The 21,009-nt window shown below is 42.5% G+C and overlaps 1 protein-coding gene across 6 annotated transcripts in view; it reads left to right on the forward strand.

The window, feature by feature from the left end:
• PLPPR5 (phospholipid phosphatase related 5) overlaps window positions 1-21,009 on the forward strand; it is a 115,206-nt gene that overhangs the window by 85,642 nt on the left and 8,555 nt on the right. For all 6 annotated transcript variants that reach the window (XM_061633700.1, XM_061633698.1, XM_061633701.1 and 3 more), the window contains 2 exons: window positions 10,983-11,159; window positions 12,248-12,367. In XM_061633700.1, the coding sequence (XP_061489684.1) occupies window positions 10,983-11,159; window positions 12,248-12,367 (297 nt within the window). The remainder of the gene's footprint in view (window positions 1-10,982; window positions 11,160-12,247; window positions 12,368-21,009) is intronic.

Here is a 21,009-nt window from a genome sequence, read left to right on the forward strand (position 1 = left end):
ACGTTCTCCCAGATCACTAGTGTAATCAGCCCAGCGATGTTCCCACCCTACATGGGTCAGCTTTGGTATGCCCCACCTGAGATCAGCTTTTCCATGCACAGGGAAAAGACATTTGGTCTTACCGTAAAATGGTTTTCTCTGTGCATGTCAAAAGCTGATCTCAGGGCCACTCCCTAGGAGAGCTGGGCTGCCATCACTGTCTTTTTCATCTTAGGCCTAGAGCAGAGAGCGTATGAATGCTGTTGTCTCCTGTTTCATGCCAATGGTTCCTGTTATTTCTCTTTGTTCTTTGCTCCTGTTGGTTGGCTTGGTATCAAAAACTGAAATAAGGAGCTGCGCAGAGCAGGAAGCTTGTCTCAGTAGCTTGTAGCAACTCTATTGGTATGCCATCTGTTCCTGGTGATTTGTTTCTTCCAAGTATTTTAAGAGCAACTTTCAACTCACATTCTAAATTTTCTGGTTCTTCATCATATGGTTCCTCCATGAATGAATCTGTCATCCTTGTATCTTTTATAGAGTTCTTCAGTGTATTGCTTCTATCTTCCTTTTATTTCATCTCTGTCAGTCAGTGTGTTCCCCTGTTGATTATTCAACATCCCTACTCTTGATTTAAATTTCCCTTTAATTTCTCTCTTCTTTTGGTATAAGGCTCTTGTTCTACCTTTTTGTTGTCCTCTTCTATTTCTTTACAATAACTATTATAACAGTTCTCTTTGTCCCTATGTATTGGTCTCTGTATTATTGCATTTAGGGTTCTGACCTTGTTTCTGTCTCCTTTTGCTTTTGCTGTCCTTCCCTCTTTAACCATTTTAAGAGTTTCTTCAGTCATCCATTGAGGTCTTTCTCTCTTTTTAACTAGGGGTATTGTCTTTTTGGATTCTTCCCTGATAATGTCTCTGACTTCACTCTATAGTTCTTCTGGTTCTGTGTCAACTAAGTTTAAAGCCTCAAACCTGTTCCTTATTTGATCTTTATATTCTTCTGGGATGTTATTTAAATTGTATTTTGGCATTATGATTGCTTTGTTGTTCTTCTTTAGTTTTGCTCTGATTTTCGATATTACCAGTTCGTGATCTGTACTGCAATCTGCTCCTGGCCTTGTTTTTGCAGAAAGTATGGAACTTCTCCATCTTCTTTTACCAATTATATAATCAGTTTGACTCCTATACTGACCATTTGGTGATGTCCACGTGTACAGTCATCTTTCCGGTTGCTCAAAAAATGTGTTTGCAAGAAACAAATTATTGGCTTCACAGAATTCAATAACTCTCTCTCCTGCTTCATTCCTATCTCCTATGACCCATTTCCCCACAATTCCTAGTTTTCCTCTGTTACCTGCTTTTGCATTCCAGTCCCCTAGTCCCATGATTATCAGTACATCTTGTTTTGGTGTGTGATCAATTTCTTCCTGTACTTATGCATAAAATCTGTCCAATTCCTCTTCTTCTGTGTTTGCTGTTGAAGCATAGACTTGGATGATGGTTATGTTAATAGGTTTCCCATTTAATCTCATTGATATCACGTGCTCAGACCTTGCATTATAGCTGCTTTTGCTACATCACCTCACTATTAGAGCAATCCTAGTTCTTCTTAATTTCTCATTTCCTGCATAAAATATTTTGTAGTTGCCTGATTGAAAGTGACCCATTCCTGTCCATTTTAATTCACTCATGCCAAGTATTGTAATGTTGATACGTTCCATTTCTTGCTTGACAATTTCTAACTTTCCCTGGTTCATGCTTCTCACATTCCATGTATTGTGTGCGTCGTACAACTCCCGACTCTCCTTTCGCATCTGTGTGCATCAGCTTCTGGGCTTCCTTTTGACTTTGACCCAGCTATGTCATTAGTCACAGCGCTACTCATACTTCTCCTTTGTCCTTACCCAGTAGCTCGTTGAGTGCCTTCTGACCTAGGGGTCTCATCTTCCAGCATTATCTCGTGTTGCATTTTGGATACACTGTTCATAGGGTTTTCGTGGTAACAGGTATTCAGAGGTGTTTTACCATTGCCTTCCTCTGAGTTTGGATGCATCTTAGTCTGGTGTCTCAGCTTTGACCATTCCGTCTTGGGTGCCTTTGCTAGGAGTCTAGCCTCTTGGTCTAGACTCCTGACGGCATTGCTCTCAGCTTCTTCAACACTCTCAAAACCCCTCACCCTGCTTTTACCAGTCTGATTTTTTCCTCCCCCAAAATATTGATATTTATATAGATATTTTGAAAATAAAATATTTTGATAGGAAGTTGATAAAAGAATGGAAAAATTTATAAAGGAAAGAAAAGTGATTTCTCCCCCTCCTGTGCTATTATAGGCTATTACAGGCTTTGTTTCATTCTCCCCTGCTTGGAGTGTGGATTATTTGAGTGGGGGGAGGGCAGAGAAAGAGAGAGAGCTGTACTACTGTGCTGTGCTGTGAGTAAAATCAATAAAAGAATGATATTTTCGAGGGAATATTCAAGGGGGGGAATCTGGTGTTGGGGGAAAGCTGCTGAATTTCAGAGCAAAAGGGATGATTCTGAATAGATTGAGAATATATGAAAAATCAGTTGCTAAATCCAATTTCAATTGAATTCTTCTCCATCCCTACCCGGCATATATCTGTCATAACACCTAGTTGCAGCCTAAGGCCCGCTTCAGAATTTTTGCTAGGTTTGTAGTTGGAAATTGATTTAGAATTCATTTTGTAAGGTTGATAACATCCTTTTTTGAGGCAGCAGGGGAAACTAATGAATACACGTCATGCTGGTATGGTTGTAAATTGGTCCAATCCTTGCTTTAAGAGATTGATCACCTAGAGTGACACATTTGGAGTTTGTGATTTTGGGAGCAACCATACTTCCAGTGTAACCTCAGGCAGAGTCACCTTCGGACACAAGGGGCGATTCCGCGGCTGAGCTAGTACTGCTTCCTAACCCCTGCCAGTTTGCTGTGGCCAGGATACGAAGTGGGGTGGCAGTGAGCTTCTCACGTCTTTTGTTCCTTGCTGCTTTACCATCCCTCCCCGAACAACCTGTTTCATGGGTCCTATCACCAGCAGACATCTATACTCTTGAAGCTGTATGTGAGCATACCGGGGGCCTCCAGCTATCCTGCTGGGGGGGCTCCCTCTCCACTGGCAGAGTGACACTTATGCCACACATACTGGCCTCTCACCCAGTCCTTTGCCAGCTTTTGGATTGCACCCTAAATTAGTTTATGTATGTATGTATGTATGTATTTTTATTTTACAAGATGTATATACCGCTTAATTTTAAAATACCCTTTAAGCAGATTATTGTTGTTGCTATTGTTGTTGCTGCTGATATCAATACTACTAGTAGTATTTTAATTTATTACCTGCTCTTCATCCTAAGGTCCCAGGGCAGGTTACAGAAGTTTAGAATACATCTCTAAAAATAACTTAAAATCGTGACATCACAAAAAAATAGGGTTGGTCCTAAAAGACTACATCTCAGATGTCACAGGCCAGGGTAAAGAGGTTTACATAAAATAATATAAAATATTCATTAAAAATACTGATTAAATCAACAGACTTTAAAAATAATAAAATTATCAAAATACAGATAAAATCAGCAGCTTTAAAAAACAAATATACCTAATGGAAATATCTTGGCGGTGACGACCTCGCCTCAGTTGTTCATGCTCTAGTGACCTCTAGATTGGACTACTGTAATGCACTCTACGTGGGGCTGCCCTTGAAGACGGTTCGGAAGCTGCAGCTAGTGCAAAACGCAGCAGCCAGATTATTGACAAGGACCAGTTGGTCCTCACATATTACACCTGTTCTGGCCCGTTTGCACTGGTTGCCAATTTGTTTCCGGGCCAGATTCAAGGTGCTGGTATTGACCTATAAAGCCCTACACTGTGTGGGCCCGCAATACCTGATGGAACGCCTCTCCCGCTATGAACCTACCCGTGCACTTCGTTCGACATCTAAGGCCCTCCTCCGAGTACCAAGTCATCGAGAAGCTCGGAGGGTAATGACAAGATCCAGGGCCTTCTCTGTGGTGGCCCCCGAATTGTGGAACAGTCTCCCCGAGGAGGTACGCCTGGCGCCTACGTTGTTATCCTTTCGGCGCCAGGCTAAAACCTTCCTATTCTCCCAGGCATTTTAAATGCATTTTAAATACATTTTAAATATATTTAATATATTTTTATGTATTTCAATGTGGTAATTGTTCTTGTTTTAATATTGTTTAGTGCATCTGTATTTTATATCGAGTGATTTTGCTGATTTATTGTATTATTGTACTATTGTATGTTGTACACCGCCCAGGAAGCCATTGGTTATGGGCGGTTTATAAATGAAAATAAATAAATAAAAATAAATAAAAAAAGTGAGAGAGATAATGCTTGCTGGCTGTGTGGTGGGGGGTTGCACTTGGTTTGATGTGCAAAGATCCAAGTAGTGTCCTCTGCTTCCCTCCCCACCTCCGTTACCAGCGGAGAGACCACCATTGCTATCTTATGGATAAAAAGAATTATTCTACTACCTCTGTATGTGCGTGTTTATTTTTAATGTTGTTTTAGGCTATTTAGATGTGCAGCAGCCAAGGCCAGCACCTTGTAGCTGCTTTTTTTTAAAAAGTAACTGAATTGTAATTGTAGTGATTACTTTAGAGAAAAAGTAAAGTAATTAGTTACTTTCAGAGCAATTGTAATTGTAGTGGTTATTACTACTTTTTTTGGCCATGTAATTGTAACTGTAATTTATTACTTTTAAAAAGTAATCTTCCAAGCTCTGGTCGCACAATACAATGAAGGTGCCTGCATAATACTGGTAGGTGGGGAGTTCCAGAGAATAGGTGCTGCCACACTACAAGATTTCTTGCAAATATGGAATGAGCATTATATGGCACCAATTAAAGTGCCAGTGTCGTAGAGTGAAGCATGTGCTGTTCAGCAGACTACAGGAAAGATAAAAATGGTTTAAAAATCAGAGGGTTCATGTGTGTGTTTTTAATTTAAATCAGATAGTTTGTTTAAAATAAAACATAAGTTCCTCTTGTTAAAAAATAATTTGGTTAAAATTCTGAATACAAGCACTTGATACAAGCATGTTATTTCCTTAGACTAAGTTAGTCTGCTTCTGTCAAGCGCGTTGCAATAAAAGCTGGGGGGGGTTGTATGCGTCAAGAACAAGGGGAAATATATTTGTGAAAGCAAGCATTATAAATATGACACACTGGGTCATATATAGTGCTTTGCTGGTTTGGCTTGATACTGTGCGGGTCAGGGACAGGCATGTCACCACAGACACAGGGATCCAGCTCCTGGTTCCAGGAGATGTTGCCCTTTATTATCACTAGGATGAGGATTGTATTCACCCTAGTGGTCTTGTATGCTCTTATTTTTATAACTACCACAGCTGTTCAGTTTGTTCCATTCTCACATTATGTATATTTACTTTTATAAACAAGGGATTGTATTCAACTAAGTCCTACTCAGAGCAGACCCATTAAAATGAATGAACCACGTTAGTCACCTGTGTTCACTTCAATGGGTTTGCTCTGAGTAGGACTAGCATTGAATACCACTCGAGGATATTTCCTTTTTTAAACATATAATAAAAATGTGTCACACTGTATAGTTTGCAGCTCCACAGATAAGTGGCGCTAAGAGAACTGCAGTGTGAATGCTTCCTTCCCTCCCTCACCTGCATGCTGCTTGCGCTGCTCATCACCGTCTGCCTCAGTAAGCAGGGAAGGCAGCAGTGGCGGCGGCAGCCTTGGGAAGCTTATGAGCAGGCCACATAGGTGGGGTGCTGGCAGCGGCAGCCTGGGCAGAAGGCTGGTGTGCAGCCTAGGCGCACTGCACAGCAACACAGCTTGTCTGAGTTATGGAGATATGCAGAGATCCTCAGCTGCATGTGTGCCAGTGTGTGTATTTATCTAAGTAAATGGAAATAGACTGCCTTCAGGTTGATCCCGACTTATGGCTACCCTATGAATAGGGTTTTCATGGTAAGCGGTATCCAGAGGGGGTTTACCATTACCTCCCTCTGAGGCTAGTCCTCCCCAGCTGGCCAGGGCCTGCTCAGCTGGCCACAGGTGCACAAGCCAGACCCTTCCTTGCCCGCAACTGCCAGCTGGAGGGGGCAACTGGGCTCCTTGGGACTATGCAGCTTGCCCACAGCTGCACAGGTGGCAGGGCACGTAACCCCTGAGCCACTCACTGTGGGGGTGATCTTTAGCTGGCCCTTTACACCCAGGAGACACGAGTGGGGATTTGAACTCCCAGACTCTGGACTCCCAGCCAGGCTTTCCTCCCCACTGTGCTATACCAGTAGCAGGCTTTTACTCTGCATTTAGATCACTGAGACTTTGTTGTTGTTTTGGATACTCTGTTCATAGGGTTTTCATGGTAAGAGGTATTCAGAGGTGGTTTACCATTGCCTTCCTCTGAGTTTGGATGCATCTTAGTTTGGTGTCTCAGCTTTGACCATTCCGTCTGCTAGCAGTCTAGCCTCTTGGTCTAGACTCCTGACAGCATTGCTCTCAGCTTCTTCAACACTCTCAAACCCCCTAACCACATTAAGGTGTGCATCCTAAAGGGGGTACTGAGACTTAAGACTTAGTAAAATAAGAAAAGCTACTTTATTTATGGAAATACATAGTAGATAGGAAAGGCATACCAGTTCTAACTAACTAAGTTGGAGGTGCAATGCCCAGACGTGGATATTGCCCTCATGGCTCAGGAGAAAGAGCAACCTCTCTCATTGGACAGTCGAAGAAGAAGACAAAGGAAGGAGGGGCAGGTCAGCTTCCCTGAGCATATCAGTTTACAATGGAAGGAAGTTAGGCAGAGAAGAGCACAGGTAAAGGTAGGCAGGCCTAGCCATCTGGAGGACCCTAACTCTATCTTCCTTTTGGAATAGAAACAAAAGAACCCAAACAGGGGTTACTGTTGCCCCACTTCTAACAGTCTGTAGTGGTGGTGGCGGCGGCAGCAGCCTGGAGAGGTGGGTAGAAGGCTGCTGTGTGTCCTTGGTGTGCAGCGCAGTGGCAGTGTTTGTCCAGGGTGGCATCGGCGCAGGGCAACAGCAGCAGAGGAACAGACGAGGCAAGTGGGTTAGTGAGTGGGGGTGCCTGGGGGGGGTTGGTGAGGAGAGGTGTTCGTTGGGGGTCTCTGGGAGGTTGGAGTGCTTGTGAGCGGATTGAGAGGGGGCAGGACCTCCCCCAGTCATTGTTTGAAAATAAACTGTTCTACCCAGTAACTACCAGGCCTTCCTTCTGACATACATGATGAGCAAATGTTTTATCCATTAAACGAGCAGTGTACCATGTAGCATATTCTAAAGTTATACATGGTTGTGTCCAACAAAGTTTTATTCAGAATCGACTCACTGAAATTAATTTACCTAAGTGAGTCATGCCCAATAAGGACATAAGAGAAGTCTGCTGGATCAGGCCAATGGCCCATCTAGTCCAGCATCTTGTTCTCACAGTGGCCAGCCAGATGCCTACAGGAAGCCCGCAAGCAGGACCGAAGCACAAGAGCACTCTCCACTCCTGTAGTATATCAGCAACTGATATGCAGAAACATGCTGCCTCTGACAGTGGAGGCAGAGCAGAGCCATCATGACTAGTAGCCACTGATTGCCTTACCCTCCATGAATTTGTCTAATCCTCTTTTAAAGCCAACCAAGTTGGTGGCCATCACAGCCTCTTGTGGGAACGAATTCCATAGTTTAACTATATGCTGTGTGAAGAAGGATTTTCTTTTGTCTGTACTTGAATCTTCCAACATTCAGCTTCATTGGATGTCCATGAGTTCTAGTGTTATGAGAGAGGGAGAAAAACGTTTCTCTGTCCACTTTCTTCATGTCATACATAATTTTATATACTTCTATTATGTCACCTTTTACTCTCCTTTTCTTTAAACTAGAGTCCCAAATGTTCCAACCAACCTTCATAGTTTAATTTCAGTGGGTCAGTTACAAATAGAACTAACATTGGATACAGCCTATAAATTATACAAAGTTATACCCTCCTAGATAGTGTTAATGCTGTCTTCAGTTGTAAATATTTAAACATGTTATAGTAGTTAGATTAACCAAGAAGTAAGCACTTCCTTCCTTCCTTCCTTCCTTCCTTCCTTTCTTTCTCCTCTAAGTTGCTCAAGTTAGCATCTCTGCCTCTACTCCTCTTATCCTCACATCAACCCTGTGAGGTAGGTTAGGCTGAGAAATAGTTACCCATTGTCAACCAGTAAACTTCATGGCTGACTAGGGATTTTTAACACACATTTTCCAGGCCAAAACTCAAACCACTACATATGAAACCAATGAATTATTTTAGCCCTTTCTTGTTGATTTAAACTGCCTTGATTTAAATCAGTCTGCTGCACTACAGAAGTATCATGCTGACATTTCAAATGAATTTTTGAGTAGTTATTTCCACAAGCCATTTTCTCAGCAAGATGAGTTTACCTATCATCTTCCAGTATGTGTAATGGTGAAGAAGATTTTTTCTGACCTCTAGTGGATTTTATCACAAATTACTATATTATTATATAATTTTGTCTAACTTTACAAAAAAAATGTTTACTATGTTTGAGGGAAGTAATGAACTTGTTTATTAGTGTGTCATTGGATGGAGGGGATAATCATTTATTTATGCTTATAAGAGGTAGCTACAATACAATATGGGAATTCCCTCCTTTCTGATATCCGCTGAATTGGAGAGTTTAATCCAATTATATAAAATGTTATTTTTGGACCTTGTTTTCTGATGTTAGAATTTTAAAATTGATTTTTTCTTTAAAAATAATAATATAAATTGGTGTGTGTGTGTGTATGTGCCTTTCAGTACACACACACACATACACATGTCTTTCAAACAATGTCAACAGCATATGTAGCAAGAACAAAGGTAATTCTTTTTAGCCCCATTCCTCCACTCACCTTTCCCTCCCTTCTCTGGCTACCCGAACTGGCCCATGACAATTTGTGGTCTGAAGTGGCAGAGCTAATCCTGCCCCCCAGCCTGGCCAGGTACCTAGTAAAGGCCAACCAAGTTATTTTGGCACCTGAGGCACAAAATCTCCAAAGTGCCTTTCCTTGGGAATGAAAATATAACAATAATTAGCAGCCTCATCCCCAGTGCTGCTTGGGAAAAATCAGTGCACTTCTGAAATCAGTGGTTAAAATCATGTGCGAGGCCCCTCTCATATGTGAGGCCTGGGGCAATTGCCCTCTGTGCCCCCCTCTTAAAAAGGCCCTGGTTGACACTGTTACTGTTCTTTTATGGACCACCTTATTTACTATAATTCATATTCTCTCTGTACATGCACAAGAATCAAAATAATGACAGATTCAACTAACCATCCCTCTAGCAGGAGCAATTGCAAGGATTCCCACTAGAGGAACATGGCTTTCTCTCCCTCCCCTCCCCTTGTGCCTCCCCCCCAATCGGCCTCACAGTGCATGGGGGGAGGAGAGTGTTATTTTATTTTTTATTTGTACTTTTTCCTCGAATTTGGTACCTCCCCCCAACTTGGCACATTAGGCGGCCGCCTAGTTCACCTATATGGACCTATATCTATATGTGATCTTGCTGCAGAAGGGAGGATCTGCCACAGTTTGAGGAGTACAAATAAAAGGAGAGCTGTGAAGTGAAAATCATGTTGCTTCCCAAATGCAGGGAGGAAGAAGGAAAAGTGCTATTTACAGATGCTCTCTCTCTCTCTCTCTCTCTCTCACACACACACACACACCCCACACACACACTTCATTTGGTCTCTGAGTTAGGCAGAATTGTTTTCTTTAGCTTGCCATTCATAAAGGAGCACATTCACAAGCCGTTGATTAGCATTATCATGTCTCTCTCAAGATAATACCTTTTTTTCCCCTTACTACTTTTTCTTCTTTCTTATGGAAATGTGTGTTAAGCAAAATGACTAAGTGTCATGTTCTGTGAGGGTCTGGAAGTTTAGCATTCCCAAGGAATCTGAGTGTGTTAAGCACAGATGCATGCGTGCACATATATACACATGGGGAGCCTTGCAGAAAGTAGCCAGACAACAGAAGCAAATTGTCCACAAGCATGGGCTGGGGCTATTCTATATAGCAAGCAGTTGCAGTTGCCATGAGAATGGTCCCAACCATAAGATCTTTTCTCAAGCTGCCGCCAATAATGGAGGAAAAACCAAGTGTAGGATGAGGAATTGGTGTGATAAGATGCTTACACACCAAAAAGCTTGCCGACTGATCTAGCCAGCATATAAATAAATACCATTTCAATGTTGGCTGCCTAACTCTGAGCTAACCTGTCCCCCTCTTCCCCTCAATACAGTGTCATCTACTACCAACTGCCTGACAGAAGTTAGTAGAGAAACCAAGAGAAGGAGGCAAAGACAACATCGGTCTCCTCCTGTTCTAACTAGATTATCCTCCTCCCCACCCCCTACAGGGTCATTGACTACCAACTGCCCATTGGGTAGGAACTGGAAAGAAAGAGAGGGATGCAAAGACAACACCAGGATCTATTCCTGTTGATTTTATTTTGTTTCAAGTGTTTGATTTTAATGTATCCGTTGTCGTTGTCATTATCATTATTATTGTATATACTGCTTGCATGCCATAATGGTTTCTAAGCAGTTTAAAAGCATAAAATAAATTATAAAACCCATTCATAATAAGAAAAAACAATATGACAATTCCACCAAAACATTAAAAACATCCACAATTAAAACTGTTAAAAAGAGCAATTAAAGCACTGCATTTTATAAATGGTTTCAGCTGCTTTGAGCACTTCAGTCTAAAATATAGGGATATAAATCTACTGTAAAAATAAATGAGTGGCTTTGAATCAGGGTTCAAATTTGTACTTTCTACATTTGTGTGGGTTTTTTTTAAAAAAAAATCCCCCACACCACTAAGTGTGCCTCTTTCAGTCTGAATAACAATGTTTTTCTTTCCTTAAGAATGAAAACTCATATTGCTCTCGGGTTTTTTTCCCTGATTTCCCCCCCTCCCCCAGATGTATATCACCAACACGATAAAGGCCAAAGGAACGAGACTGGCAAAACCGGTCCTTTGCTTGAGCTTAATGTGCATGGCATTTCTTACTGGTATCAACAGAGTAGCAGAATATCGAAATCATTGGTCAGACGTGATAGCAGGATTTCTAGTTGGTGTGTCTATAGCAGTGTTTCTGGTAAGTACAGCTGTGCATGAATCTTTCTGTTACTATGAGCGTGGTTATGAAGGGGTTCCTCACTTCCTTTATTCATAAGTGTGCAGGCAAGTTGCCTGAATAACAATAATTCATAAATATAAACAAATACACAGTTATTACTAACCCAGAGCCCAGAATGTGTTTCAGTGCACGCATGGAGCACCTACATGAGAGATCACCCATTCTCATCATTGGCTTGAATAATTACCTGCATGCATTCCTTTTGCCTGCAATGAAGATGTCCCATCCCCTGATATGAATGGGGAAACTTCTGTAAAAGGAATTTGATGTGTGCATCTGCACATACAAATGATTTTTATATTGGTTCTTATGTGTGTGTTTTTAAAAGGCCATCATCTAAACCTCATTGTTCAGTTTCTACTCTGTATTGGGATGCTTCAGTACAAATGTGACTGAGGCCAGCATGAGTTCAAGAAACCTTACATTTGCCAGCAATATCACTCAATTATTATTAATGCAATTTATTAACTTTCCTTTAAAAAAAAACTTCCAAGTTGTGTATAGTAATTTTTAAAATGGCATTTTGTTGCAGCCATCTGATGCTGCTGAACCACATGAATCTCCAGCCCAAGCTCAGTACAAAAGGTTGCTACATGGTTAAGTTATTCTACCCAGGAGTTCTCTATGGTTAGACTTCTCAGTTCAAGGAATAAAAGGATCAGTGAATGTGCATGTTGCTTTATGCTGAAAATGTGTTAGAAAACACTGGCATGCAATCCCTGACATATGTAAGGAATGGTAACCTACACTGGTGTCTTCTTAAAAACTATCCTAAGCATATCCTAACTAAGTTAATTTTGTTTGTGGAGATATTTTTGAAATCTCATTCTGTTTAAAAGAATGACTTAAGCTGCAATCCAATACACACTTACCTGGAAGTAAGTCCCATTGAACCAAATGGAGCTTACTTCTGAGTAGGCAGGTATTGGATTGCAGCCTTAATAATTAGTATTTCTGTCTGAGCACACTGTACAGTTGATGTAGATGTTCATGATCTGCTCTATTACACTCTTTCATAATATCTAATGTCTTTCTTCTCTTTGCAGGTTGTGTGTGTGATAAATAATTTTAGAGGTAGACAACCAGAAAATGAACATTCTCACATGGACAATCTGGCCCAAATGCCTATCATCAGCATCCCTCGAGTAGAAAGTCCTTTAGAAAAGGTAATGGATCCTCTCCTTGAATCTGAAATGCTGTGGTTGCCTTTCTAAATTCTAGTGACATGACAAGTGAATCTCCTGGTTCATAGTCACAAACTACCACTGAATGGCAGGACAACTGCACTCTTGGGATACCGAGGCCCATTTTGTGTGTAATGCAAGCAGTTTAGTGCAGAGCTAGGGAACCTAAGGACGGAGCTGAATGTGGCCCTCCAGACCTTTCTGTCTGGCCCTCAGGAAACTCCCTTGGCCACATCCCCTTCCCAGGCCATACCCGCTCTCCCCAGGATGCACTCTCAACAGTCCTGCTCCATTTCTTCCTGATGTGCTTTTGCCTGCCTGTAATGTGTCCCTGAACCCTGACCATGGGGGATGGACCGGTGTGTGTGTAGAAACCGCTGACTCTTGCATGGATGGAATATAACCTGCTGTGCAAAGGCAAGAGTCACATCCATTGCTCAGCCCACTTTTTCCTCTGATCCCCACTCACCACTAGCATGCAACACCTGAGAGGTTGCCCATAAGGGAATGCGGCTCTTGGATTGAAAAAGGTTCCCGACTACTGATTTAGTGCTACATGCATGAGCAGCATCGAGTCTTGGGCTTGTGAAATCCCATCTTCTCCTCTGGAACAACCGCGAGGTGAAAACTGGGAGCATCCACTTGTGCTTTTCAGTTGACTAGAATTGTTTGTTGGGTCTAACCTCAAGGAAACCCTAGTAATTGTGAAAGAAGTCCAGAGGCATGCTGTGGTTTATGATCCTGGCTCTTTAACAAACTAGGGTTTAAACTTGGTCTCCTCCAGGTGTTTTGGACTCTGGCTCCCATCATCCCTGATGATTGGCCATGCTGGCTGGGGCTGATGGGAGTTGGAGTCTAAAACAACTGGAGGGCACCAGGATGGGGAAGGCTTATTTAAGCTGACCAGAATTCCCCTGAGTTCAGCTGCAACAGTGAATTCTAGGTAGTTTAAAAGCAGAAGTGGATGTTAGCGAAATCCTTTTATGGCTATGCCAAGGAGGAGCAGGGAACATGCGATTTCACATTATGGGCAAAATAGGCTTGGAAGTTTCAAACTAAAATACAGTGGAGGGTACCTGAGAGCTTCCTCACTGTTTTCCCCCAACATGCTAGTCTTTATATCTTCATTGAGAAGAAACTTCCATCAGAAGGAACTCAAGAAGTATTCAGTCAAGAGACACTTGCATAGAAATGTTCCATATAACATACAGTTTTCCACAGGGTTTTCTCCTATGGGGTCTATTTCTAGGCACAGAACTGCTGGTCAAGTGAGCACATGTTTGGTATAAGATAGGGTTAGACAATCTGGTGTCACACTACACTTCCTTGGGTCAGGACAGCAGAATTGCTAATTGTCAGACGTTACTATTGCCTTAACAAAAGCAAGCATCAGAAGGCTTGTTGAAATCACAAGTAATTCTAGGAGATGTATACATGGTTATAGTAGGGAGTAAGGAATGTTTTTCGTTTCAAAAGGATGCTACTCAGTTACAGAACAGAAAGTTTGTGTAAAAATGATTTTCGTTGCAAAATGACTATAGAAATAGATAATGGGACTGGATAAAATATTTTATGAAGTATTGATTACTTTGAGGAAAGTTAGATTACTCCTTAGGTGTACAAATATGCCATTATTCATTAACCTAGCGTATAATATACAGCCAATGTGATGGTAAATCTATAATTTATTTATTGTTTAATCTTATCCCCACCCTTCCACCAGCTGAGGGCATTTTGGGCATCTTGCATGCCAATAAAAAAGGATATTTTATTATTGTCCATTATAATTTACCTTATAGTTACTGCAAAATCCTGCATTTCAGTGTGAGGGCCATTTCAAACCTTATGTAATTGCTGTAAGCCGCCCAGAGAGCTTCGGCTATGGGGTGGTAAATAAATAAATAAACAAACAAACAAACAAATAAATAAATAAATGTGAACCTGGGGTTTCTGCCAAGCGCACCCTCAAGAAGGGGTTGCAGACAATGTCTGCAGACATGTATTTGTAGCACTTTACATTACATTTGCACTTAACATTTTTAGGTGTACACTTAAATCATCTTTGGTGTACACCTGAAAATACAGGCTCCAATCCAGCGCCAGTCACTGGCAACTAGTTGCACAAAACAACTCTTTGTCCCGGATGCAGATGCTCACTCCCAACTTGCATGAAAAGTTGTACCCAGCCAGCACAACAAGACCAATGTAGTGCGGGTGGGGTGTGCATGAGGATGCATGTCTGTATTGCCAGTGTGCATGAAAGGCTGCTTGTGAGCATGGAGATTGTTTGGATTGGAATGGTGATGCATGTGGTGGGTTAAAGAAAGAGATGTGGGTTGTTGTTTGGTTCATTTCTTTTACCACTGCACTCAGTATCCTTTTCTTTAGGATATAACCCCTTGATTGAACTGAAATCTGTGGGAGTTACAAATGAGCATGGACAGGTGTAAGAGCCTTTATGTGTTTCATTCCGTTCCATCAGAGAATAAACAGATTTCTTTTTTGGAATTCTTCAGCATGCCATTTAAAGCGTAGATGTCTAAGTAAGCCTTCCTGACACTTTGTCATAAGGAGGTCACCATCTCATTTGCTCAAGCAAGCATTTGGTTGACGCACATGTCTCCTGTATAATCCATTCTGTTAGCTCTTTGCAAGATTTCAAAACAAAGCAAGATGCTGGCTGCCTCGGGAAAGGCTTTGGTCCGTCCCAAAGTAGCTATGGTGGGGGCAGCCAAATGTCCCATTGAAAGAGGTGCGTGGGGTGAGAAGAGCTGCACCCTCCCCTGGATCATCTTCTTGTGTTCCATCACTGCAGGCTCTTTTCATCGCTTCCACTCTCAGAGCTGGACTGGGAGAAAAAATACTAGGGGGAAGGAGTGTGGAAAAGTGAAGAAGAGAGAGTTCACCTTCCCCCACCCTTGGACTCTTTCTGATGTTAAAAAAGTCAGTCCCAACTCCCTGCCCTGTAAATGAATGGGGAAGTTGTTATGTGCAGATGGTTCCTTTTTGAATGGAAAGGAGATTATGCATGGCTGAGAAACTGGGCAAATTATAAATCCCAACACCATGTTAAATTGAATTAATTATTCCAAATCTAGCATGGGATGTGACCCTATGTGTCTGCCATTGGATCGTGTAAGGGGGTATCCTGATTGGTCAAGGAATCACTCTTATGTGGAAGAACTCTACAAACACCTCAGTCTGCACACAGGACCACTTTGCACACTCTCCAAATATGCAGCTGGTGGGGGACAAGAGCAGTGAGCATAATGGGGGCAGAGCTGGTTGAGTGAGCATGTGAGGGGTGTGTGCATTCCTCTTACCTATTTGTTAAATAACCCTGAAGTATGAATTGGGGGAAAAAAGCCTTTTCTTTTAAGGCAGGAGTAGGGAACCTCAGGCCTGGACCAAATGTGTCCCTCCAGGTCTCTGTATCCTTCCCTTGAGACTCTCCCCAGGCAATGCCCCCTTCCCAGACCTCATCCCTTACCTGTCCTGCTCCATGCCCTCCTTGGGTGCTTTTGCCTAGCTGGAATGTCTCCTTAAATTGAGATAATGCCTCTTGCTTGCCTGGATGAAGAGGGGTGTGTGTGTGTGTATGTATGGAGAGAGAGAGAGAGAGAGAGAGAGAGAGAGAGACCTCTGACTTTGGCATGGCTGGAATGTACAAAGGTAAGAGTCACATCTGTTGCTGCACCTACTTTTGCCTCTGACTTCGCCCATCACTGGCATGCAGCCCCTGAAAGGTTGCCCACAAGGCAATGCGGCCCTTGGGCTGAAAAAGGGTTCCCCATCCCTGCATTAAGACTTTTTTTAAACACCCTCCACCCCAGGTCTTTATTCCCAACAGTTAAATCTGAGTATGAGTAACTGGATTAATCCCTAGCTAGACTTGCCTCTTTTATGACTCCTCTCCTTTTGATCTCTCCATGCTGATGGACATTAACTTGAGGTAGACCTGGCCATTTTTACGTATATGTGTGTGTGTATATATATATATATATATATATATATATATAATAACTGTAATTTTAATGATGACAGTGGTGATGATGACAGTAATAACTTAGAAAATGCAAGGAAAAAACTATAACTGGAAATCTTTTATAAGATTTATGGATAATAAAGATAGATTCAACAGTTGTTAGGAGCTGTGTAGCTCAGCTCCTCTGCAGTTCTGTGACGTGACTCACACAACAGTTGGGCTGGGTGGTCCCTGTGCTGCTGATACCTGCATGGCGGCTACCCAACTCCTCCGACGGTTGGGCATAAAAGGTTGCTGACAGTGGTAAGAGATGAAGCAGGATATAGTCAAAGCCTTGACAGGTCATGAAATTATTGTCGTCAGAATTATCTTCTCTAATTGGCCATGAATCTCTACACTCGGTGTAAACTGTTGGGCTTGCTGTGCTGCTGCTCTTAAAATTTTAGATTCTGACAGCTGAAATGAGTATGTGCAAGTGCAGCAATCAGAGCAAAATGCAATCTGAAAACTCAATTTGATGAGTGTAGCCATCCAGGTCTCTCCTTCTTTGTCTATCCACCTATATAACCAGCTAGCCATACTATCTAACCTATATTGCCTTCATTTGCCATAATGATGCATGTCTTTTACTGTCAAATGTGCTGTCAATTCAGCTCGGGATCTTCCTAAGGCTGCATCCCTTGAGATACCGGGACACCTTCTGAGAGGGAAAAATGGCAACCTTTCCCTTCAGCATGTGGGAGCACTTTGCACAGATCCCAAGCTTGTAAAAGTTAGCAGGAAGGAAAACTAACCCATTCCAGTACCTTCAGAGGCCCACTTTTCCTTTTTGCTTTTTCCCTTTGCATTTTCTTGAGCATATACATACACACTGGTTAACAAGTGATATAATCATTGGCAACCCAAGAAACTAACTGGAAAGAAAAAAGAGCACTTGCCACATTTCTTTCTCTCTCTTTAGCTACCATAGATTGCCTGTGCCAGCCTTTCCCAACCTTTGGGTCCCCAGATGTTGCTGGATTACAATTCCCATCTTTCCTGACCATTGGCTATGCTGACTGGGGCTGATGGGAGTTGTAGTCCAACAACATCTGGGGACCCAAAGGTTCCCTTCCCCATCTTATTTGCCTACAATCTTCAACTCACTTACTAAAGGAGTTTTTAAAAAGCAGGCAAGCACAAGCTACTGCCGCATTGACAGGCAAAGGCAAAAGGCCAAGCTTCTGAATTTTATACCAGCCACTGCCCATCCCTGATTTCCCAGTGGTCAAGAGCGATCTTGCATTAAAAGCAGACAGACAGAAAATGCCAGCAGTGATTTACAACAAGGCTTTGCTCTGCTTGAGTAATGATTCTCGTAATCCCTTTCCCACTGAACACAGTGGAACGTAGTTCTGCATAAACATGCCTAGGATTGTGCTGTTTATCTATTAGAAATGCAACACTTTCAGCGGTGGCCTGTAGGGTATTGTGTTGTTGTTGTTTTGCACAAAACATACACAAGCATTCTTCCACTGTATCTTTAAAAAATGAACTTAATTGCAAGTGTTACCTAGCATGGACTGGAGCTTAATGGTAATGACCAGCAATTAATTATATGCTCATTTCATATAACTGACGGTCAAGTGATCAGATTTAACTGCGCTAGAGAGAAGCTTTATTTGTTGAGCATAAAATCTGGGTAACTATGTCTCTCCTTGAAGGATTACTAATTAGCATGGCTTTAACCTCAGCAATGAGTATATTTATCCTTAGGATTATATGATGAAAGGCAAGGAGTATTCCCCATGTTCATCTTTCCCTCTGCAAACCTCTTCTTTATGACTTCCAGGTTTCTCCCCGACCCAGATGTGTTCTACTTCTCTAATCTTTATCCAAACCACCCCAGAATTTTGAAAACAAACAAAATACCAAAACACCTATTTTCCCACCTCGTCCATTTTCCTTGTGACTTACAATCATTGCATCAGGAACTTGTTTGAAGGCCAAAGTTTGAGAATTCAAGTAGGCTACATCTTGTGGGGAAAGAACCAAGAACAGATGGCAGAATGGTTTGGGGAGGCTGGGCCCTATGTCTCCGCTTATCAACAAATGAAATTCAGTGCGAGGCAGAATTTCCAATGCAGAATAGTACAATTAGTATGTGTAGGACAGAGGTGGATTACTTTGTCCCTGGGCCAGGGTATGGAGAAGACAATGAGAAATAGCTTCTAAGTGGGCCTTACACAAATTTTATACAGAGATAGAATGGGGCAGATACGGCTCTGTGACTGAAGCTAGATGAAAGTGGAAAGTGATTCTGGTGCTATACCCAGCCCAAGCTAGCTGGTCACCCTGGCCTTAACATAGAAATTTGACCAGGGGCATAGGTCCTTTGACAGGAGCAAAAGGGAACAGTACCAAGGACCCCTTTCAAGAATATATATTGTGTGGGGGGGTTGTGGGTTTTTTTTTTTACTTTTTGAAAACTGCCTGGTTCTTTTCATCATGACAGAACCCTTCTAGTTGTGGATTTCTCAGCAGCTGATGAGCAAAGCTCAGTGACAGAACAGCCTATAGGTTTGGAAACATCAGAAGAGTCCTGCTGGATCAGGCCAAAGGTCCATCTGATCCAGCACTCTGTTCTCACAGTAGCCAACCAGATGCCCACGGGAAGCCTGCAAGCATAACCTGAGTGCAGTAATGCTCTCCCCACCTTCAGTTCCCAGCAACTGGTATTCAGAGGTGTGCTGCCTCCAACAGTGGAGGGAGAATGTAGCCATTGGGGCCAGCACCTGTTGATAACCTTATCACAGTCACTTGTAAAGATACCTGCAGTAGGTCCCTACTGGATAAGAAATGAGTCCCTCCTTCCACATACACACAGATGCACACCAAAGTGCACTACTCATGACCCTTCTGATTTTCCAAATCATTTGAGAACAAAAGAGAAGAAAAAATTATAGCTTTCAGTTTCTTCATCCTTTTATTATTAGTAGTAGTATTTATTAGATTTATATCCCGCCCTTTCTCCCAGTAGGAGCCCAGGGCAGCATCCTTTCACATATACATGTGCACAAGGCAGCTGCTAGACCTTTCTGGGTGCTGACACCAGCTGTCCTGTCCAGAGTCGGACCCAAGAGGTTGAGACGTTGGTGCAAGTAAATCTTGTTTTATTAGAGTAATGGATACATCAAAAGCAGTGCGCTTCATAGAATTCCTACAATAACTCACTAGAATTCCCTAACAACACTTTAGACATGCTCTGCAATGCAAAAGAGAGTTGACGCAACACCCCCCCTCCCAACTCAGCAGACTTATATAGGGGAAGTTTTGGAGTGCAATCTCTCACTCCTTCATACCCCCGCCCTCTGACCAGTACGCTTTTCCCGCCGTCGAGAGCGAGGTGAAGGGGGGCGAACTTCAAGGGCTCGTCTGACAAAACAGGGTCCTTATCAACAGACAGGGAAGTAGAAGGCGAGGAAGCCTCAGACATCTCTAAGTTACGGGTGGACAAAGGGGGAGTTACTGCTCTTCACAGCTTGGCAAAGGAGGAGTTGCTGCTCTTTCGGAATCCTCCCCTAACGGCTCCAAGAGGGCACTATCCTGAAGGGGGGAGGGTTCACCCGTGGGAATTGGCGGAGCATCTAACACACTCCCTTCCTCCAAGGCTGGAAAAGACACAACAACAGCTGGACCTTCCATGCCTTCTGGCCGTGGAGGCGCCTGCAATTCATGCCTTCCCCCTCCCTGCTCGTCGAGAGAGTGCGGAGGCTCGACACCAGCCATTCTCCAGACCCCTGAGCTGCTGAAGGCTTTACCCCCCCATCCCCTCAGTCCTAACAGGCTATTGTGGTGCTGCTCCACCCCCAGTATTTCCTTCCTTCCTTCCTTCCTTCCTTCCTTCCTTCCTTCCTTCCTTCCTTCCTTGTCTCCCTCTCCCCCAGAAAAAGCTCCTGCAGTGCTGGGGAGAAAGAAAGAACCCCCCCCCAGGTCATGGTGGTGCCTCCCCCTCCTGTCTTCCTCCTGAGGTACCCCATTCGGGCTCTGAGGTGGATTCCTGCAAGGTCTGGCTTCCATGTCTCGGCTCAATCCATTTACCTCTTGCGCCCCCTAGCAGCTCAGACTGTCATCACAGCATGACAACAGTCCAGTACAAATATTTATATATATTTTTCTTGTGGGAAGTACTGACTGTTTTTATTCTAGCCAATCACAGAGATGTAGATAAATATTAATGTACAAACTATCCATAAATTAAGGCGACAATCCTATGACCACTTGCCTATTGGTATGTCCCATTGAACATGGTGGGATGTATTTCTGAGTAAACAAGTATAGTATTGCATTATTACTCTCAAAAGAATTGGAAAAGATACTGAGGTCTCAAGCCAAAAATGGGATGCAAAACTTTTTTTTTTTAATTTAGCTATTTCATCATGATAAGTCACATGGGATTGTTCTCAAATTCTGCTGCAGTGGTCTTAGGATATTATCTCAATTTAGCATTGGTTGTCTTTGCATGCTATGTGTCTTTACATCACTCCTAAATATATTTTTTTCACTTCTTAAAAGTACTTTCACTTCTTAAAACTTGAAATAAAACCAGATTATAGGCATATGATGTTATATATGTGTCTGAGGCAGGGTGTTATAAATA

This window comes from Rhineura floridana, chromosome 6 (assembly GCF_030035675.1).
Source record: "Rhineura floridana isolate rRhiFlo1 chromosome 6, rRhiFlo1.hap2, whole genome shotgun sequence".
Classification (NCBI taxonomy): domain Eukaryota; kingdom Metazoa; phylum Chordata; class Lepidosauria; order Squamata; family Rhineuridae; genus Rhineura; species Rhineura floridana.